The sequence below is a fragment of the Saimiri boliviensis genome, chromosome 10 (assembly GCF_048565385.1).
Source record: "Saimiri boliviensis isolate mSaiBol1 chromosome 10, mSaiBol1.pri, whole genome shotgun sequence".
Classification (NCBI taxonomy): Eukaryota; Metazoa; Chordata; class Mammalia; order Primates; family Cebidae; genus Saimiri; species Saimiri boliviensis.
The window spans coordinates 88178920-88201426 of NC_133458.1; the positions used below are offsets into that span (position 1 = coordinate 88178920).

The 22507-nt window shown below is 39.3% G+C and overlaps 1 protein-coding gene across 1 annotated transcript in view; it reads left to right on the forward strand.

Moving 5' to 3' along the window:
• The window catches only part of DNAH11 (dynein axonemal heavy chain 11), a 396587-nt gene that overhangs the window by 18497 nt on the left and 355583 nt on the right, over positions 1–22507 (forward strand). Inside the window, exons 3-8 of the mRNA XM_074379604.1 lie at positions 2869–3065; positions 3650–3839; positions 5106–5205; positions 8519–8730; positions 13327–13560; positions 15377–15544. Coding sequence (XP_074235705.1) covers positions 2869–3065; positions 3650–3839; positions 5106–5205; positions 8519–8730; positions 13327–13560; positions 15377–15544 — 1101 coding nt within the window. The remainder of the gene's footprint in view (positions 1–2868; positions 3066–3649; positions 3840–5105; positions 5206–8518; positions 8731–13326; positions 13561–15376; positions 15545–22507) is intronic.

Below are 22507 nucleotides of genomic sequence, written 5' to 3' on the forward strand. Positions count from 1 at the left end.
AGAAAGGACGTGAAGAACAGTGCAAGCAAGACTGAATGGTGGTCTTGCAAGATTGGGTGTCTGGTAGGCAAGCACACCCAGGGCAGTTACAGGAGGTCATTTATCTCTTAGCATGCAAGTCCTCCAGTTCCTTATTAGTTGAGTACTGTGGGGTTGCAATTCTCCCAGAAGTTGGCTAAGTTTCATTATCCCACTCATAAGCTTATACCCTAGTCCCTTTCTCCATTTCCCAATAACGAAACTTTCCTCCATTTTAGGGGCTGACCCATCCTCTACATTGTTTGTTTTTTGTGACTTTCTAGGTGCATGAGCCATGCAGTTTATCACATCTGCAGGCTGGCTGCCAGTACTTTGATTTATCATGCCTTGAAAATGGACCCTTTAAAATATTTTCTCACAATTGTAAATAAAGTCTGAAAGAGTACCCAGTATATTAGACATGTTGAATAACTTTCATTTTCTTTGAGCCTGACTTTTAGAAAAAGCTTTTGATATCAGGGATTTAATCCACAAAACAGTTTCCCAATAGGTAATGCATGTTCAGCCCAACAATTCTACACTTTTTTTTCCTTTCCAATTTTTATTTTAGATTCAAGGGGTACATGTGCAGGTGTGTTACATGGGTAAATTGTGTGTCATGGGAGTTTGGTGTACAGATAATTTGTTAACCAGGTAATCGGCACAGTATCCAATAGGTGGGTTCTTCAGTCCTCACCGCCCTCCCACCCACCACCCTAAAGAAGGCCACAGTGTCTATGTGATTCTTCTCTTTGTATCCATGTGTACTCAGTGTTTAGCTCCCAGTTATTAATATAAGAGAGAACATGTATGGCTGGGTGCAATTACTCACACCTATAGTCCTACCACTTTGGGAGGTCAATGTTGGCAGGATAATGAGGCCAGGAGTTCAAGGCAAGCCTGGCCAACATTGCAAAATCTCATCTCTACTAAAATACAAAAATTACTGGGCATGATGGCACATGCTTATAATCCTAGCTACTTGCAAGGCTGAGGCAGGAGAATCACTTGAACCCGGGAGATGTGGAGGTGGCAGTGACCCGAGATCTTGCCACTGCGTTTCCGTGTCAATGACAGGGCAAGACTCTTTCTCAAAAAAAAAAAAAAAAAAAAAAAAGAAAAAGAAAAAGAAAAACTGAGATCATACAGTATTTGGTTTTTCTATTCCTATGTTAATTTGGGTAAACCTAAACTCTTCAGCCTGTTTGTAAAGTTCTTGACATACTACCTCTGCTTTCCTCACAGCCTGAGTGTTGCTATTTCTATTAGAGATGTTGGCTCTATTTCCAGATGGTCAAACTGGCGGTTTCCTACAAGCACCATACTCCTTGAACCCCCATGATATTATCAGTGTTCTGATTTCTGGAATGCTTGCTGTCCTTACTCTGTTCAGGTTGCTACAACGAAATACCACAGACTTGGTGGCGTATTAACACTGGACATTCATTTCTCATAGTTATGGAGCTGAAAGTCCAAGATCAAGGTAGTAGTAAATTCAGGTACCTGAGGGCTGAATTGCATGGTTTGCAGACCGCCCCTTCTTGCTATGTCTTCTCATGGTAGAAGGGGCAAACAAGCTCCATTGGGCTTATTTATAAGGACACTAATCCTATTCATGTGGACTCGGCCCTGATGACTAATCACCTTCCAAACACTCCACCTCCTAATACCATCATTTTGGGGGTTAGGATTTATGTGAATTTTTGGAGGGTACATACTCACACTGTAACACCTGCCTTGCCCTATTCTTTCATCTTAAAGATTCAAACCAAGTAACAGCTTTTCTAGCAAGTCTTTCTCAATACCGTTCTCTCCCAGAGGCAGGTATTTCTCCCATGTTTTCATATGCATCCTGGACATAACTCTAATCATGGCAGTTCTTACCTTGAGGGTCATAATTCCAGGACCTAACTACCGAGCTCACTGAAGGCAGGGACTGTTTTGTACTAATCTGTTACCAGCTTGACGTGTAATGCGTGCTAAGTAGGAAAACGTTTGGAGACATTGGTTTCAACACCATTCAAAAATGAAAGTGAATTTTCAGCTTGTTTTTAGTTAACTAGAAGATTGTATCATTAAACTAAACTCTGCAAGGGTAGAATAAACACTTTCTGAGCATTTGGCTAATTCAAGTTTTATAGTAAAATGTTTGTAAACTGGACAGATTGTATATATCAGAAAAATGAAAAAATGTTTAAAATGGATACTCGAAGGGAAGGCAAGAGACCAGCTTCATTAATGCGGCTTTCTCTTGTTAATCATGTAATATATGCCAGGCTCTGGGATTACAAAAAATACTTTTTCCGAGTTTTCACATAGTTTCATTGACGTTTCCCATTTAATGGTAGGAGGATTTCTGAATATGGTCCCTCCAGTCCATGTGGCTGAATAGACATCCTTCTGACTATCCAAACTTTAATCCACTAGAATGTCATACAGGGCTTGAGAAGATTAATTTACTTCTAGCTTCCATATGATTCAGAAAGATTGTTTTTGTTAATGTGCCTGCCAGCATGCTCAGTTTGCATTATAAGGGCAGTTGACTTGATTGACGTGACTGCTCATTTCATGCAGTGTTTGAGTTATTGGGAACCTCCACAAATGTTTGATAAATGGATAAATGAATGAACAACCAATATGCTAATTCCACTTTGACGGAATTTATGTCTACTTGATTAAGTCTAAATGGGTCACTGACTTTGTCCTCTCTTTGTATATTTGGTATCATTGGATGATATTTATGAAATTGGGTGGTTTTGTTGCCAATTTTCTATGACAAGAAAATCTTTGAAGGAATGCATTGTCTGTAAATTAATTTAACTGCTTTTAACTGTGTTTCTCTTTCTCTAGATTTTAGTGCCGATTCTTTCTAATAAGAACAACCATAAGTCCTGGTCCTGTTTTACTTCACAAGATATGGAATATCACATAGAAATCATGAAAAATAAGATGTATATTTTTAGGGGCAAAATGTCTAGAAGAACTCTTCTACCAATTCCCACTGTTGCAGGCAAGATGAACCTGGATCAGAATTACTCAGCGAACAAGTACGTAGCAATACAGTATATACAGGATATTAAAATGGAGAGCCAGGCCAGCATGGTGGCTCATCCCTGTTATCCCAGCACTTTTGAGGCCGAAGTGGGAGGATTGCTTGAGCCCAGGAGTTCAAGACTAGCCTGGGCAACATAGTGAGATCTTGTCTCTGCAGATGAAATAACAAAATAAAATGGAAAGTCAGCCTACTCATTTAGTATCACACCTCTAGCAAACCCATTAGCAAATAGAGAATTACAACTACATCGTATTTTTAAATAAGTACAGAAACGTGTATTTTCTACTTTCAAAGTATGCTTTTAAAAAGCAAATTGTACAAAAAGCAAACTGTAGTAATTGGTGTGATGTCAATAACAATGTACCTTTAGTAAAATGGTTTTTGAGGATATGATAATTCTTTAACAACATTTAAGGTTAGAGACATGTCAATGACAGAATAACATAACCTCACAACTCAGATCAGGACCATAAAAATAATGGATTTTGAAGAATTTATTTTTAGAAAACTAAATAACTATTTTGTTTGGATAAAATGGTTCATCTTTGAATTATTTCATCATTTTAATGTTTGTAGGCCACAGCCAAATGAAAGGATAATACTTCATGCAATTGAATCTGTGGTTATTAAATGGTCTCATCAAATCCAGGAAGTTGTAGAAAAAGATTCAGTGCAGCCTTTGTTGAATGGTCTTCACTTAACTCCTCAAGAAGAGCTAGATTTCTGGATGATGAGGAGAGAAAATCTGTCATGCATTTATGATCAAGTAAGTAAATAGCCCTAGAAATTGTAAATTAAATTAGCAAAGTCTCCTGAGCAGCAGTGACCAATAGTTTTAAAGATTTAACACACTGTCTTTGCATGATTTACTGGTCTGCCTTCTTTTCTTATTCCAGAGTTCTGTATTTATGGCATGCACTTTTGACATTAATTTAAAGTAGCTTTGTCTTTACCAGAATATTTTGACGGCATTGGAGATGGTTGGAAACACTGGGCTACCCTGGAAGAGGAGTGCTTTGCCAGGGAAATGTTGAAGACTGGAAAATTTAGTTAGTCAATTTAATTGATTTGGGAAGAATTGAAGTCTTGCTTGGTAGAGAGACACAGCTTTGGAAGAACTAACTTTGGTTCCTCTGCTGGGTGCTTGCCATACAAATTACTTACTTAAGGTTCTAAAAGTGAAGATGTCCATTTACGTGTCTTTTGAAGATTTTCTGAAACAGAAGTTTTATATGGAAAAATTAATATTTTACATATATAATGTACTAGGTTCTCTAGATGAACAGAACTAATAGGTTATGTGTATGTATAAAGGGAGTTTATTAAGGAGAATTGACTCACATGATCACAAGGTAAAATCCCACAATAGGTCATCTGTAAATTGAGGAGTAAGGAAGCCAGTTGTGGATTAGTTCCCAAACCTCGAAAGTAGGGAAGCTGACAGTACAGCCTTCAGGCTGTGACCAAAGGCCAAAGAGTCCCTGGCAAACCACTGGTGTAGTCCAAGAGTCCAAAAGCTGAAGTCTGATGTTCAAGGGCAGGAAGCATCCAGCACGGGAGAAAGATGTAGGCCAGAAGACTCAGCACGTCTGCTCCTCCATCTTCTCTCGCCCATTTTATTCTAGCCTCACTGGCAGCTGATTAGATGGTGCCCATCCAGACTGAGGGTGGGTCTGCCTCGCCCAGCCCATTGACTCAATGTTAATCTCCTTTGGTAACACCTCACAGACACATCCAGGAATAATATTTTGCATCCTTCAATCCAATCAAGTTGACACTCAGCTGTCACATCTGATAATACATAAATTGACTTTAAAAATTTTTAAAACTAAAATGCAAAATAAAATACAAGCCTAAGAGAAAAACGTATTTTTAAAAGTAGTTTTCAAGTTGAAACTGGATATACCTTTAGAGTGTTAAATACTGTATCGCTTGTGAGTGAAATAGAATTTCAGTATTCTATTACAGAATGCATGTATTTAGTAATCAAGTTTATATTTATTAAAGTTATTCCCCCCCCCCTTTAACTTAGCTTCAGGCACCTATTGTGCTCAAAATGGTTAAGATCCTGACAACTAAACAAAGCAGCTATTTTCCTACTCTGAAGAACGTTTTTCTGGCTGTGGAAAATGGTAAGACTCTTGTTACTCAACCTGGCATCAGTATCACCATCTGCTCATGATCCAGCCCCTGCTTGCTTGGCCTTGACATTTACCATTCCGCCATGTTTGTGGAGTGATTGCTTTTGGCTCTTCTAATGATAAATTCATCTCACCCTTTGGGCTTTATTCTCCGCCCATACTAAACTGCTTTTAGTTTATCTGGTATATAGTAGATACCTGCCAAAGTGGCTCCAGATTGAAGTTTTAATTAGAATGTTTGTGGAGGAGTGAGGCCTTCAGTATTTAGCAGAGAGAAAAACAAAAAATAAAAAAACAAAAAAACCAACAACTCTGAATAGAGGTTTTCCAGTCAACAGATTGGGCTAGGATAAGTCTAGTTATTCACCAGTTCAGCTCTCTGAGTGTGCTTGGTATCTACCAGTTATTTAGCTTGCAAACACTCAAAGCCATTGTTGAAGTTTTGGTGAAGATTAAATGTATGGAGTAGAGGGTTTGTTTGTTGAATTTTGAACAGACAATGCATGCACGTTGTTACAACCAGGAATCATAAAGTGATCCCCAGTTGAAAGTCTTCTCACCATCCTTGTTCTCTTAGTATCTAGCTTCAGTACCACCCAGAGATGACAGCCCTGCTCAGTTTCTTGATTTCTGTTATGTTCCTTTGTGTATGTATAAGCATTTACTTCTGGATATACATGATACTGAGCTTTTAAATATTGTAATACAATTAGAGATAATATAAACAAGTAACTTTTTTTGTTTTTAACATTAAAAAGATTCTTTTTATTTTTTTCCGATGCGACATTTGGAAAGTTAGGAAATACTTAAAATTTACCTCAAAAATGTTTTAATACATCTCTAGGGTTTTCTGCATGGATTCTGTTTAAAAAGAGGGCACAAGGAGGAATAGAAGCAGTAGGCGATCTGTAAGATCTGAATTCCTGTCCCAGCTCTGCTTACTGAGCATTTTAAACTTGCTAAGCCTCTGGTTTTTCAATGGCCAAATTGGCCTGTTAACACCTTCCTTGAAGAATTGCTATGTGGATTTAGTATTTCTCAATTTTGTCACAATCAGCAGTTTGGGTTAGATAATTTTTTGTTGTGGGGGGCCATGTTACATGCTGTAGGATGTTCAGCAGTATCTCTGGCCTTTACTGCTGGCCCCATCTTTGTTGTAATGATCATAAATGTCTCCAGACATGGCCAAATGTCCCCTGGGGACAAGATCTCTCCTGGTTGAGAACCACTGAGTTAGGGACAGCATATACATTATACAAGGTACTGGGCACATAGTATGCTTCAATAAATAGAAGTTGTGGACATTTCTTTTTTTCTGTGTTAGCATAGGATTAAAATTTTCTCTGGATACAACTTCTATGGGAATGAATCCCAGGGATCCTCTGAGCCTTATGTGTGTGTGGCCTGGAGATTCAGGAAAAAACCGGTTCTCAGTAGAAGCAGTGGCCCAATCCCATGGTCAAATTGGAGGAAGAAAGCTCTTCTTAAACACATACTTCAGGCATTGTGAAGTCACCAGACATGCTGATCACATTTTAGGGATATTTAATATTTAAGGGCACTTACCTACTAAACACATTTATTTTGACATAAACATTGACAAAAATACCAATTTCAAAATATGAGTACGTCTGGAAAGAAAATAATTCCTGAACATTCTCTTTCTTTTCAGGACTTTATTGTTACATAGACAGATTAATTCATTACACATCAAGTGACTGGGTGCATCCCTGACTCCTGGTGACAGAATTCAGCAGGATTTTTTTTCTTTTTGTTTTTGACTCAAGTCTTTTGGGTTAACACCAAGAGCTAGAATTTGCTTGACTTTGTTGCCTACTTTGATAATAAAATCTGTTCTTAATCAGTCAAGGGTATTTGTAGTCTTGGGAACAGAACGGAGTCTCATGGAGATCCATTTAAGGTATATTAAAAGGACCAGTGCTAAACAAGATGAAATTTTGGATTCAATTAAGCAGTCATTAATGAGAGTTAAGTAAATATTTTTTCATATCTATAGCCTTTTCTTTGTGTTTTTTCCTTTGTTTTTTGGAGACAGTCTTGCTGTGTTGCCCAGGCTGGAGTGCAGTGATTTGATCATGGCTCACTGCAGTCTCGACCTCCCAGGCTCACGGGATCCTTCCACCTCAGTCTCCTGAGGAACTGGGACCACAGGTGCTTGCCCCCATGTCCAGCTAATTTTTAAGTGTTTTGTAGAGATGGGGTCTTGCTATCTTGCCCAGGGTGGTTTCAAACTCCTGGACTCAACTAATCCTCCCAAAGTGCTGGGATTATAGGCATGAACCACTGCACCAGCCTCTCTCTAGCATTTTCAAAAAGTATTTCTTTACCATGCTTAACATTTGTTTTATTAAAATAAAATTTACACAACAAAATTAATTTTAAAGTGTATAATTCATTCAAGTGTTAGTACATTCATGATGTTGTACAACCTCACCTCTGCGGAGTTTCAAAATACTTTGATCACCATACTTAACACTTTTAAGATAAAACTTTATGAATGATGTATTTTTTCCTCAATCATTGCATGAGCTACTCTTATAGGAAACTGGAATGGGACAGTAAACAATTTATTGTGCTCATACCAAGTTCCTAGAAGGAATTAACATTCCAGTGATGAAGTTTGTAATCCAAACCATAAAGTGACAACATTGCAGAGAGGTTTTATTCTCACAGTTTCCATGGGGTTGAGGAAATTTCTTTAGACTCCAGGGATATTTTCCCCTTGGGTTTCCCCATGATTTATTTATGCTGTGTGGGTAGCTAGATCATTGCTCTCCCAAATGACCGAGTTACAGATGGACAGTGTCTAAAGTCTTCCAAATTGCTCATGTGTAGATTGTAGGATAAGTAATATAAAGGGAACTATGGGCCGGGCGCGGTGGCTCAAGCCTGTAATCCCTGCACTTTGGGAGGCCGAGGCGGGTGAATCGCGAGGTCGAGAGATCGAGACCATCCTGGTCAACATGGTGAAACCCCGTCTCTACTAAAAATACAAAAATTAGCTGGGCATGGTGGCGTGTACCTGTAATCCCAGCTACTCAGGAGGCTGAGGCAGGAGAATTGCCTGAACCCAGGAGGCGGAGGTTGCGGTGAGCCGAGATCGCGCCATTGCACTCCAGCCTGGGTAACAAGAGCGAAACTCCGTCTCAAAAAAAAAAAAAAAAGGAACTATGACAACATTTAAGTGTGGCTGTGTTGTTTTCTGTGGCTCTCTCTTACATGTAAAGTGAATTTAGAAAAAGCAAAGATGGAAATCACATTAATGATGGTTCTTTGCTTTCAGCCCTCCTCGAAGCCCGAGATGTGGAACTTTACCTGAGACCTCTGAGGAGACACATCCAGTGTCTCCAGGAGACGGAATTCCCACAGACCCGCGTATTAATTGCTCCATTATTTCATACCATCTGTCTGATCTGGAGTCATTCCAAGTTTTATAATACCCCTACTCGGGTTATAGTTTTATTGCAAGAGTTTTGTAATCTCTTCATTAACCAGGTATGAAGCATCAAAAAACAGGAACAATAAGAATCGATGCTGTGAGGTAGGTTTTACTAGACTAGTGAAGAATAATCCAGTACACGTTAAGGACACCATTTTTCTTTCGCTTTTTTCAGAAAGGACATGTATGGTAACAAAGGCTGGTACATTTTTAATCCTAAATGGCAGGAAGCTTGAAAATAAGTCCGATACAATCAAAGGACTAGTTGTTGCTGGGTTTTGTTTACTATCTGTACCTTTCTTCAAAAAGCTTTAAGCCAGCTTCCAGTAAAAGACAGGCATATATAATACTTTCTTAGAAGCCTTTCCTTCAGTTTTCACAGACACACTGGCTGATAAAAGACTTTTGGAAAGTGTGGTAAGTTAAGAGCATCTGGCAAAAAGAAAGTCCTAAAAAAATAGTAGTGGAATGGTATTGAAAGAATTCTGATTCATTGTTAATCTTTTAAAATCTTTACTGTAATTGTTTCTCTGTTCCTTAACCTGCAAAATGTTATTTAAAAAAAAAACAAAAACAAAGCACCTCCCTCTGTGTCCTCATTCTGTTTATGTTAATGTGGATTCTTGCATGTCCACAATTCCAGAGGGTGTTACATAACATGAGAGCTAAAGAATACTTGGGTGCTACATAATCCAGTGGTTCTTATTGGGAGGTGTGTCTTAGTCTGCTCAGGCCACCGAAGCAAAATACTACGGACTGGGTAGGTTAGACGTCAGAAATTTATTTTCTCACAGTTCTAGAAGTTGAAAGGCTGAGATAAGAGTGCCAGCGTGCTCGGGTTCTGGTGAGGGCCCTCTTCCTGGCTTGCTGGCGACTGGCTGCCTTCTCATGGTGTCCTTGCTTGGCCATCTTCCTCCTATAAGACCATAGTACTACTGGATTAAGGTCCCATCTTTATAACCTCATTTAATCAGTTACCTCCTAAAGAGCTTATATCCAGAATCGGTCACTTTGGGAGTTAGGCTTTTAATAAATCAGTTTGAAGGGACACAATTCAGATATTTTTCCAATGAATTAACTGAGACTTACTGAGACTTGAAAAATGATGTTATTTGCTCAATTTCCCAGAGAAGTTAGGAGGAAAGCCAGACCGGAGGACAGGTCTGCAGACTTGCAGCTTAGAGTTTCTGGAGTATAGATTGTGATAATATTTTTCTTCTCTCTCTCTCTGATTCTGAAAAGATGGAGTGATGTATGGGAAGGACTTTGGACCCAGAGCAACCTGGATTCAAATCTAATTGACCCAATTAAAGGAGGTTAAATTACTCCTCAGTTTCCACATCTGTCACTGGGGATAATGCATAGTCCATGGCTATTGTGAGGATTAAAAAAATAACCTGAGTGAAATGCCCTGTGTAGTGCTTGGTATTAAATCAAGGCTTAGTAAATGTTAGTTGCCTTTTGTTCTTCTACCCAAACTATCGACTTACAGGCTAGTTGCAGCTGTTGGTAGGTGATAACATCAGGTCGATTCCTTGCTATATTTTACAACCATCTCCTCTGGTTTTGTTCAATTTCTATTTCTCTGTTGTGCAAACTCAGCTTTGCTCTTTTGTTAAGCAGGTTCCCTGGGCTTAGGTCTTCTTTTAAAACTCTTGTTAAGCAGGTTCCCATAATGGCTTGGGTCTCTGTGTAAAACACCACAATCCCTGTTGCAGGGCCAAAAACTATAACCACCACTTCCCCCAAACTCCTTTTTAGTGACCTATTTCTCATTTTGAGAGTAATTGAAACTATCATTGCAAATCCTTGTTAATGTTTAAATCACAGAGGACACCATTTGTTGGCATAGGTGAGTTGTTTTAAGTCCTGGTTACTGTAAGCCTGTAAACTTCTCATCCCTTGCCTCTATTCAGTGTCAACAGCCAGAGTCTGCCAAGCTCCCGGTAAAAGAATGCAGCCTCTCTCGTTCCTTAGTTCTGGTTTCTGTCCAAAGGTTTCATTGACCTGATTTATTTGATTCTATAAATGGCAGATTTCAGACTTTGTGGTAAATATGCCCAAAATGTTAGGAGTCAAAAATTAGCAATTAGCCGATTTCCATAGCTGGTTCCCTGAAACATTAACCCCCACTCCCCAATTTTACTACTTTTATATAGTTATTTAACAAACACTATATAGTAGTTACTTTGTTCAGAAGCTTTCCCAAGCCCTCTACAAAAATTCAAAAGTTAAATCCTCATAGCAACACTGTGACATAGGTGTTATTAGTAGCTTCATTTTCTAATTAAAAATCTGAAGTCTAGAGAAGGAAAGTAATTCTGTAACCCAGAGAGTCAATAGAGTTTTTACACATTCTACCATGTTCCGTATTTCAAAATTAGTTGTTTTATTTCTAAATGTGGTCTTATACATGGTATGCTAATGATAATTGTAAAATATTCTCATTGCATCATGTTGGAACAATGGAAATGGTCCTACAGTTATCTCATCCTATTATTTAGCATTTTTTATTTTTCCTTCTTCCCAGACTTACATATATTTATACATTTTATCATACATACAATTTTTAGTAACTTCCTGAAAGATGATTTTGTTATTGCTGTATATTTAAGTTGCTTCCAGCCTCCTTGATTATAAACAACATGCAGAAAACTATACAAAGATCCCCTCTTTTGACTTGAATAATTGGCTTACTATAAATTCCTATAAGGGTATAATCTTTTCATGGCTTTTGAGAAATACTTATAGTTACAAATTATTTTCTAAAAGGTTACATCAATTGCATTGTTATTATCTATGTGTAAAAGGTTTTATTATGACCTGTCAACTTTGAGCATTGCCATCTTTAGAAAAATTTGGGGTCATTTATTGGCTCTCCAGTGGTAACATGTTTTTAAATTTGTACCTTGCATGATATGTGTGATTACCCATTTTATGTTTTTATAATTGTATTTCCTCTTGTCATCTACATGTTCTTTGCTTTCATGAATTTATTGATCAAGCTTTTTTGAAAATTTGAATCCTTCTTATGTTATATATTAGAGGTCATAAGCTAAAGATGCTATCAGCTCATTTGGCCCAAAGATCAATGCAGTGTTTTTGTTTTGTATATTTATAATTAAAAAATTGTCGTTAATACTTAAATTGGTTAGATCTCGTTTAAATGCCAGCTTTTCAGCCTCCACTGAAAACTCAGAGACCTTGCCACCGTGTTTGTGCCATCCCCACTGGCACAGCCAGTAACTACAGCTTCAGATGCCCCTTTAGGGAAACAGGTGCTGTCTAGGTGACCACGAGCTTCACCGTTTACTGTTGTTTCTGATCTGCTTCACTCAGTTTCGTTATCTGCCTCACCCTATGGCTGGAATGCCAGAGTCAGAAACCCTTTGTTACTTTAAAAGCAAAGATATTTCTTTTCTCTCTCTCTCTTTTTTTTTTTTTTTTTTTTTTTTTTTTTTTTTTTTTAGCAGTGACCATTAATGTCATCATTTAGGCCAGACATAGAAAAGGTATCACGTGTTCACCTTGCATGCTAGCACAGGCTTTGGTAATGGGGTCTTAATGCCTTGCCTTTCTTCTCTGGTAACCTGACTCTGCTCCCTGGTCCTTGTGGGTCATTATCACTCTAGCCACCACCCTGTCTATTCCCTGGCTTGGTGTATTCTATTGTAGTCATTATCACCTGTAAGATCCTAAGTGAGGACAAGTTTAAGTCTGAGTAGTGGAGTGGGGAGTAGAGGTGTCATGACTGAGCTAAAATAACAGTGCACAAAAACACATGCAAAATAATAGGGAAGCAGCAGCAGGGAAACAAGCCTCCAACTAACAATATCAGTTGTAAATTGGTTAATTGATCATTAGCTTATTGATAAATAAGTTGATTAGCAGTATTTTGGTTTATAAGACCTCTGAAGTGGTACAAGTTCATCCTAATTCCCGTGGCTTCTTGATTGTTTGTGCTGATACCATTAAGTATGAGATGAGCTGGTATGGTTGGCATGTTCCAGAGGGGGTAGTGTAAGAGAAAAGGATTTAGAGTTGACAAGCTAAAAGGGATTGTGAGGTTCACCTAATTTATTTCCCTAATTTTTCAGCTAAGGAAATAGATCCTCTGAGACAACCTAGCTACTCTCACAAAAGTAGTTTGTGGCCTCTAGCAGGGTCATAGCCAGCCCCTGCCTCCGGTTATGCTTTTTCTCTCCCACACTGCGCCTCCCCATGCAAGGAGACAGACTGGGTGTTTTAATCTAGGACATTAAGTCCTATACCCAGTCTCAGGAGGCCTCACCCGGCAGTGTGCTGTATGAACAGGAGGTTCGTTGGTCATGATTGTCTCATCTATGTGAGGGTCAGCCAGGAGGCACAGGAATAAACATTCAACATGGCTTGTTCTAGTGACATTACTTTAAATGCAGGTAATTAGGTAACAGGGGGCTGCTGAAACAAGGGGCCACTCAAGTAAAACACTGAGTTGTTGCCATAGATTTTTCAGCTTCCTAAAAATACACATTTACTATGAAGAATACATAGAGATAAAGGTAAATGGAATACACCTTGGCATTTAAAAATAATTCTTTGAAACAGAGATGGTTACAGGGAAAAACCATTACACACAATTTTGATCACTGTTCGCTTTCTTTAAATCCCAGGCAATAGCTTACCTTTCACCTGAGGACCTTTTGAAGGGAGAAATAGAAGAGTCACTGGAAAAGGTTCAGGTGGCTGTTAACATCTTAAAGACTTTCAAAAACTCCTTTTTCAACTATAGGAAAAAATTGGCAAGCTATTTTATGGGAAGTAAGAAGCCGAGACTGTGGGATTTCCAGTCTCATTTGGTGTTTTGCAGATTTGACAAGTTTCTTGATCGTTTAATGAAAATAGAGGTATTTATTTTTTTATTTTATTTATTCATGTTGAAGGTGGATTCAAAAAGCTCGTAGCTTTTCACATGATTCATGGAACTGTGTATGTCAAAGTTGGAGTTTCCCTTTCAGTGTTTCTCATCAAGAGCTGAGCAGGCCAATGCTACGATGATACAAGGGTGGTTTTCAAAGCTTTAATTTGAATTTTTAAAAGTTCATTTTTGATTCTGTTATTACACTGAGCATAAGTAAATCTTTTTATATGTCAGTGACTCTTGACTTAGGATTTACTAATCCTCTGGAAGGGAGCTGTAAATCAGGAAGCAGTAAACTAATGCTCGGTAAATGAATCCACTTTTTATTTTATATGTTTAATGCTTAAAATTGGTATTTCATACCCTTAAACCCATTGGATAATTAAATTATCACACTAATTTTTAGCATTTAATATATTCTGTACTAAAAAAATATTAAAACTATTGGTAAAAAAACAAAATATGGAAATATGCGCTCGGTATAACAATTTTCAAATATCTTAACAATTAAACGCACATAACACACACTCTTACATTTGTATGGTGCCTACTGGCTAAGATTTTTTTTAAGTTTAAATTGATGACACTGCCTTACATTCTCTGTAAAGCTCTAAGAATTTTGGGCTTTGTCATTGATAAAAGATTTGTTTTATTCCATTCAAAATTAGAGCTTTATGTCTTGAGAATTCTTATAATCACTTAAATGAGCCTGAATGCCTTTTATGTCTCTGAATGTGAAATACCTAATGAAGGGCAGCTTACAGATCCCTTCATTAACACTTTCTTGAGCTCGCTTTCAATAAAGCAGCTGACTCACCGCAAAGTATGGGGTGATGAAAATAGGAGTTTTGGATACTACCTGGGGATCTGACTGCTGTTTAGGAGGATATAAAATTGGGGGAGTTAGATGTCTAGCTATGGTGAATTAGAGGTTGCTTATACTGAGAGATAGTTTTATTTGTTTTCTTTTTCTTTTTTTTAAGAGACAGGGTCTCATACTGTCACGCAGCCTGAAGTGCAGTGGTATGAACATAGCTCACTGCAGCTTTGACTTCCTGGGCTCAAGTGATCCTCCCACATCAGCTTCCCAAGTAGCTGGGACTACAGGTGCATGCCACCATGCCTAGTTAACTTTTTCATGTTTTGTAGGGACAGGGTCTTGCCTTGTTGCAGGTTGGTTTCGAACTCCTGGGCTCAAGCAGTCTTCCTGCCTTGGCCTCCCACAGTGCTGGGATTACAAGTGTGAGCCACTGAACCTGGCCAGTGAGAGTTCATTTTTTTTTTTTTTTTTTTTTTTTTTGAGACAGAGTTTCGCTCTTGTTACCCGGGCTGGAGTGCAATGGCGCGATCTCGGCTCAGCGCAACCTCCGCCTCCTGGGTTCAGGCAATTCTCCTGCCTCAGCCTCCTGAGTAGCTAGGATTACAGGCACGCACCACCATGCCCAGCTAATTTTTTGTATTTTTAGTAGAGACGGGGTTTCACCATGCTGACCAGGATGGTCTCGATCTCTTGACCTCGTGATCCACCCGCCTCGGCCTCCCAAAGTGCTGGGATTACAGGCTTGAGCCACCGCGCCCAGCCGAGAGTTCATTTTTAATAAATAAAAAAATGGGAGAGTAAGCTTAAAAATTAGCAATGACTTTGTTTAATTAAATAATCAATATTTATTTTCTGTCGTGTAAGTGTCCATTGACTCATTGATTTTGAACATGTGAAAATGCTCTTGTTTTGAAACTTTAAAATATTACTTTTCTGCTCAGTGTAGTGGAAAGGTCTTGACTGTACTGTGTTTTTTACAAAGGATATATTTGTTACCACATTGGAATTTGAAAAGCTGGAAAGACTGGAATTCGGTGGTACCAAGGGAGCAATTTTAAATGAACAAGTCCACGAGATGAGTGAAGAATTTATGGAACTCAACAAAATTTTTAAACAGAGCACATATGACCCATCTGATTACAATAACATGGTAATGTTGTACCTTTGCATTTTCATTTCATGAGATCCTATGATTTTAAAGTTGGAAAGGAAGATAGATCAAAGTAATAATAGGGACCATCCATTCCAACACCTCTAGGACCAAAAGAGGTTAAAATATTTGCCTGAAGTCTCGTAGCTATCAAGTAGCAGATCAGGGATCAGAACTTAGGCTTTTGCACTTTCAGTTCAGAATGGTGGCTAATCAAACTGCAGACCTCAGTCTGGATTTGTATCTTGTTTGCATATACTAAATGGAAACTTTCCACATGAACTCATTTTGATCTGGTGTCCATGTAACTCATAGGCTTTATTTTAGCCTTTTCTTGAATCACCAGACATTTATTTATTTATTTTGTTCTTTTGAACTTTTGGTTTCACTTCTTTACATTTTTTAAAATTGTATTTGGGCTCTGGGGTACACGTGCACATCCTGCATCCTGCAGGATTGTTGCATAGGTACATACATGCCATGGTGATTTGCTGTCTCTACCCCACTCCCCACCCCCGTTGTCTACATCAGGCATTTCTCCCAGTGTTATCCCTCCCCATCCCCTACACTGTCCCTCTCCTTCCCTTCCCTCCCCTCCACCCCAACCCCTAGCCCTGTGAGTGTTGCTCCCTTCCCTGTGCCCAAGTGTTCTTGTTTGTTCATCACCCATCTATGAGTGAAAACATGCAGTGTTTGGTTTTCTGTTCTTGTGTCAGTTTGCTGAGAATGATGGTTTCCAGATTCATCCTTGTCTCTCCAAAGGACACAAACTCACCATTTTTTATGGCTGCATAGCATTCCATGATGTATATGTGCCCCATTTTCCCTGTCCAGTCTTTTATCAGTGGGCATTAGAGTTGGTTCCAGGTCTTTGCTATCATAAACAGCACCACAGTGAACATATGTGTGCATGTGTCTTTGTAATAGAAACCATTTATAATCCTTTGGGTATATACCCAGTAATGGGATTGCTGGGTCAAGTGGAATTTCTGTTTTTAGATCCTTGAAGAATCGCCACACTGTCTTCCACAATGGTTGAACTAATTTACACTCCCACCAGCAGTGTAAAAGTGTTCCTATTTCTCCACATCCTCTCCAGCAGCTGTTGTCTCCAGATTTTTTAATGATCGCCATTCTAACTGGTGTGAGATAGTATCTCAATGTAGTTTTGATTTGCATTTCTCTAATGACCAGTGATGATGAGCATTTTTTTCATGTGTTTGTTGGCCTCATGTATGTCTTCTTTTGAAAAGTGTCTGTTCATATCCTTTGCCCACTTTTGAATGGGTTTGTTTTTTTCTTATAAATCTGCTTTAGTTCTTTGTAGGTTCTGGATATTAGCCCTTTGTCTGATGGGCAGATTGTGAAAATTTTTTCCCCATTCTGTTGGTTGCCGGTTTATTCTAATGATTGTTTCTTCTGCTGTGCAGAAGCTCTTCAGTTTAATTAGATTCCATTTGTCTATTTTGGCTTTTGTTGCCATTGCTTTTGGTGTTTTAGTCATGGAGTCCTTGCCTATGCCAATGTCCTGAATGGTTTTACCTAGGTTTTCTTCTAGGGTTTTTATGGTGTTAGTTCTTATGTTTAAATCTTTAATCCATCTGGAGTTAATTTTAGTGTAAAGTGTCAGGAAGGGGTCCAGTTTCAGCTTCCTGCATATGGCTAGCCGGTTTCCCCAACACCATTTATTAAACAAAGATTATCAAAGATCAGACGGCTATAGATGTGTGGCATTGGTTCCGAGGCCTCTGTTCTGTTCTATTGTTCTGTATCTCTGTTTCGATTACTGTAGCCTGATAGTATAGTTTGAAGTCAGGTAGCATGATGCCTCCAGGTTTGTTTTTTTGCTTAGGATTGTCTTGGCTATGTGGGCTCTCTTTTGGTTCCATACGAAGTTTAAGGTGTTTTTTTTCCAGTTCTGTGAAGAAGGTCACTGGTAGCTTTATGGGGACAGCATTGAATCTATAAATTACTTTGGTCAGTATGGCCATTTTCACAATATTGATTCTTCCTAACCTTGAGCTTCGAATGTTTTTCCATCTGTTTGTGTCCTCTATTATCTCCTTGATCAGTTTTTTGTAGTTCTCCTTGAAGAGATCTTTTACCTCCTTCGTTAGTTTCATTCCTACTTATTTTATTCTCTTTGTAGCAACTGTAAATGGGAGTTCACTCATGATTTGGCTCTGTGTTTGTCTGTTATTGGTGTATAGGAATGCTTGTGATTTCTGCACATTGATTTTGTATCCTGAGTCTTTGCTGAAGTTGCTTATCAGCTTATGGAGGTTTTGGGCTAAGATGAGGGGGTCTTCTAAATGTACAGTTATGTCGTCTGCAAATGCAGACAATTTGACTTCTTCTTTTCCCAATTGAATGCCCTTTATGTCTTTTTCTTGGCTAATTGCTCTGGCTAGAAGTTCTAATACTACATTGAATAGGAGTGGTGAGTGAGGGTATCTTTGACTATTGCCAGTTTTAAAAGGGAATGCTTCTAATTTTTGCTCATTCAGTATAATATTGGCTGTCGGTTTGTCGTAAATAGCTTTTGTTGTTTAGAGATATGTTCCATTGATACCTAGTTTGTTGAGAGTTTTTAGCATAAAGGGCTGTTGAATGTTATTGAAGGCCTTCTCTGCATCTATTGAGATAATCATGTGGTTTTTGTCTTTGGTTCTGTTTATGTGGTAAATTACATTTATAGACTTGCATATATTCACCCAGCCTTGCATCCCCGAGATGAACCTACTTGATCGTGGTGGATAAGCTTTTTGATGTGCCGTTGGATTTGGTTTGTCAGTATTTTACTGAAGATTTTTGCATCAATGTTAATCTTGGATATTGGCCTGTTGTTTTCTTTTTTAGTTGTCTCTGCCAGATTTTTGGTATCAGGATATGTTGGTCTTACAGAGTTAGGGAGGAGTCCCTCTTTTTCTATTGTTTGGAATGTTTCTACAGGAATGGTACCAGCTCCTCTTTATATGTCTGGTAGAATTTGGCTGTGAACCCATCTGGACCTGGACTTTTTTTGGTCAGTAGGCTGTTAATTGCTGCCTTAACTTTAGACCTTGTTATTGGTCTATTCAGGGTTTCAACTTCTTCTTGGCTTAGTCTTGGGAGTGTGCAAGTGTTCAGGAATTTATCTGTTTCTTCCATATTTACTGGTTTATGTGCATAGAGTCGTTTGTAGTGATCTCTGATGGTAGTTTGTTCCAAGGAATCGGTGGTGATCTCCCCTTTATCTTTTTTTATTGCATCTATTCTATTCTTCTCTCTTTTCTTTTTTATTAGTTTAGCTAGCGGTCTATTTTGTTGATCTTTTCAAAAAACCAGCTCCTGGATTTATTGATTTTTTGAATGGTTTTTTGTGTGTCTATCTCCTTCAGTTCTGCTCTGATCTTAGTTATTTCTTGTCTTCTGCTTGCTTTTGAGTTTTTTTGATCTTGCTCCTCTAGCTCTTTCAATTTTGATGATAGGGCGTCTATTTTAGATCTTTCCTTGTTTCTCGTGTGGGCACTTATTGCTATGTATTTCCCTCTAGACACTGCTTTAAATGTGTCCCATAGGAGCTGGTATGTTGTGTCTTCATTCTCGTTGGTTTCAAAGAACATTTTTATTTCTGCCTTCATTTCATTGTTGATCCATTCATCATTCAGGAGCAAATTGTTCAGTTGCCATATGATTGTGTGGTTTTGAGTGCTTTTCTTAATCCTGAGTTCTAATTTGATTGTGCTGTCATCTGGTCTGAGAAACTGTTAGGTTTACCATTCTGTTGCATTTGCTAAGGAGTGATTTACTTCCTATTATGTGGTCAATTTTGGAGTAAGTGCAATGTGGTGCTGAGAAGAATATATTCTGTAGATTTGGGGTGGAGTGTCCTGTAAATGTCTGTTAAGTCTGTCTGCTTGGTCCAAATCTGCGTTGAAGTCCTGGATATCCTTGTTGACTTTCTGTCTCATTGATCTGTCCAGTATTGTCAGTGGAGTGTTAAAATCTCCCACTATTATTGCTTAGGAGTCTAAGTCTCCTTGTAGGTTTTTAAGAACTTGCTTTACGTATCTGAGTATTCCTGCATTGGGTGCATATATATTTAGGATAGTCAGCTCTTCTTGTTGCATTGATCCTTTTACCATTACATAATGCCCTTCTTTGTCTCTTTTGATCTTTGTTGGCTTAAAGTTCATTTTATCAGAGACTAGGATTGCGACCCTTGTTTTTGTTTTGTTTTGCTCTCCATTTACTTGGTAAATCTTCTTCCATCCCTTTATCTTGAGTCTTTGTCAGTCTTTGTGCGTGAGATGGGTCTCCTGAATACAGCACACTGATCAGTCTTGACTTTTTATCCAGTTTGCCAGTCTGTGTCTTTTGATGGGGGCATTTAGGACATTTGCATTCAATGTTAATATTATGTTTGAATTTGATCCTGCCATTTTGTTACTGGCTGGGTGTTTTGCCCATTAGTTGACGTGGGTTCTTCATTGCATCGCTGTTCTTTGCCATTCGGTACATTTTTGCAGTAGCTGGTACTGGTTGTTCCTTTCCCTGTTTAGTATTCCTTCAGCAGCTCCTGTAAGGCAGCTCTTGTGACGAAATCTCTCAGCAGTTGCTTGTCTGCAAAGGATTTTCTTTCTCATTCACTTATGAAGCTTAGTTTGGCTGGATAGGAAATCATGGGTTGAAAGTTATTTTCTTTAAGAATGTTGAATATTGGCCCCCACTCCCTTCTAGCTTTCAGGGTTTCTAGCTTTCAGGGTTTCTGCTGAGCGATCCGCTGTGAGTCTGATGGTCTTTCTTTTGTGGGTGACTCAACCTTTCTCTCTGGCTGCCCTTAGGATTTTTTCCTTCATTTCAACCCTGGTGAATCTGACAACTATGTGCGTTGGGGTTGCTCTTCTAGAGGAATATCTTTATGGTGTTCTCTGTATTTCCTGGATTTGAATATTGGCCTGCCTTGTTAGTTTGGGAAAGTTCTCTTGGGTAATATCTTGAAGAGTGTTTTCCAACTTGGATTCATTCCCCTGTCACATTCAGGTATACCAATCAAGCGTTGATTAGGTCTTTTCACATAATCCCATAGTTCTTGGAGGCTTTTTCATTTTTTTCACTCTTTTATCTTGCCTTCTCATTTCGTTGATTTGATCTTCTTTCTCTAATATTCATTCTTCTGCTTGATCATTTCAGCGGTTGAAAATTGTGTATGCCTTGCAAAGTTCTCATGCTGTGTTTTTCAGCTCCATCAAGTCGTTTATGTTCTTCTTTAAGCTGGTTATTCTAGTTAGCATTCATCTAACCTTTTTTCAAGGTTCTTAGTTTCTTTGCATTGGTTAAGAACATGATCTTTTAAATCAGAGAAGTTTGTTACTACCCACCTTCTGAAGCCTGCTTCTATCCATTTGTCAAATTCATTATCTTTTTTTGTTCCCTTGATGGGGAGGAGTTGTGATCCTTGGGAGGAGAGGAGGTATTCTGTTCTTTGATGGTTTCATCCTTTTTGCGTTGGATTTTTCCTATCTTCTGGATTTATCGCTCTTTGATCTTTGAAGTTGGTGATTTCAGGAGTCTCTGAGTGGACATTTTTTCTGTTGAGGTTGGAGCTGTATCTTTTTTGGCCTGTAGAGGGCGTTGCTGGGCTCTCTCGGGTTCAGTCACGTTGTTAGGTGGCTGGTCCTTCCTGGAGTTCGTTTGCAGGTGAGATGGGCCCCGCCTTCCCGATGGCGTCTCTCCTTCCCCAGCTGGATCTTCCCGGTCGGGGTCAAGTTGGTGTATACGCTGCCAAGCTCTCTAGCCAGGGCTTCAGTCTGAGCTCTGCGGAGGTGGGGCCTGCCAGGCCTTATGGTCTGCTTCCCTGCTTGCAACTCTGCCTCCCTCTGTGAGACAGTCCATCCTGCTGGGGTCAGTCCAAACTCCGGTCAGGTCAGTGCTACAACTTGTCGCGGGACTGGTGGTAGCCACTGCTCAGGTTTGCATGGACATCCCACAGTGCTGCACAGTCCTGGCAGGGCTTTCGTGGACCATGGGTTGCAGGAGGAATGAGGTAAGCACAAGATCTGGGTGGGAGCACCGAGGGAGTTAAGTCCCCCAATCCTCTGAGCCTCCTGCACGTTTCAGGTGGGGACGTTCCCCGCCCCTCCCTCCCCCCCCCTCCCCCCCCCCCCCCCCCGATTTCTCCCCCTAGGCTGCTGTCTCCCTGAGGCTCCTCATCTGGGCCTATTTTCAGTGCTCTATCAGTCCCACAGAAACAAACCCAGCACCTCATTTGGAATCGTCAAGTCCTCTAGCCCTCTATGACTCATTTGCTGGGAGCTGCATTTGGGCGCTAGCTTCTCCCAGCCATCTTGGCACAGATTCTCACTCTCTTGCTAGGCTGGAGTGTAGTGGTGCAGTCTAGGCTCACTGCAACCTCCATCCCCAGGGTTCAAGCAATTATCCTGCCTCAGCCTCCCTAGTAGGTGGGACTACAGGCGTGTGCCACCATGCCCAACTAATTTGTGTATTTTTAGTAGAGTTGGGGTTTTACCATATTAGCCAGGATGGTCTCAGTCTCTTGACCTTGGGATCTGCCTACCTCAGCCTCCCAAAGTACTGGGATTACGGGCGTGAGCCACCACACCTGTCTGTCATTATGTGTATCATAAACATGTTGGCTGTTTCTTACAATTTTTGTTATGCTTGGGAGCTGCTTATAATTTCATATTTCCAACCACAGGAAAGGGGGATGTTTTCTGATTTAAGCTGCTTCTGTGCTCTGTCAGTTCCAGCATGTGAGTATCCAGGGAGCTACCTGTGAGCATCCCTGCAGCTCTAGGATAAAAATAGCTTCATTTTAGTAGTTTGCTAAGAACAGTGAAGCCCAGATCTTCATTCAAAAGAATGAAGATTTAGCTCTTGTCATTATTTTATATGTAATGTGAATTTATTCACTATTATATTTCTATTTGGCCAGATAATCAACTCTTTGATCTTTATGAG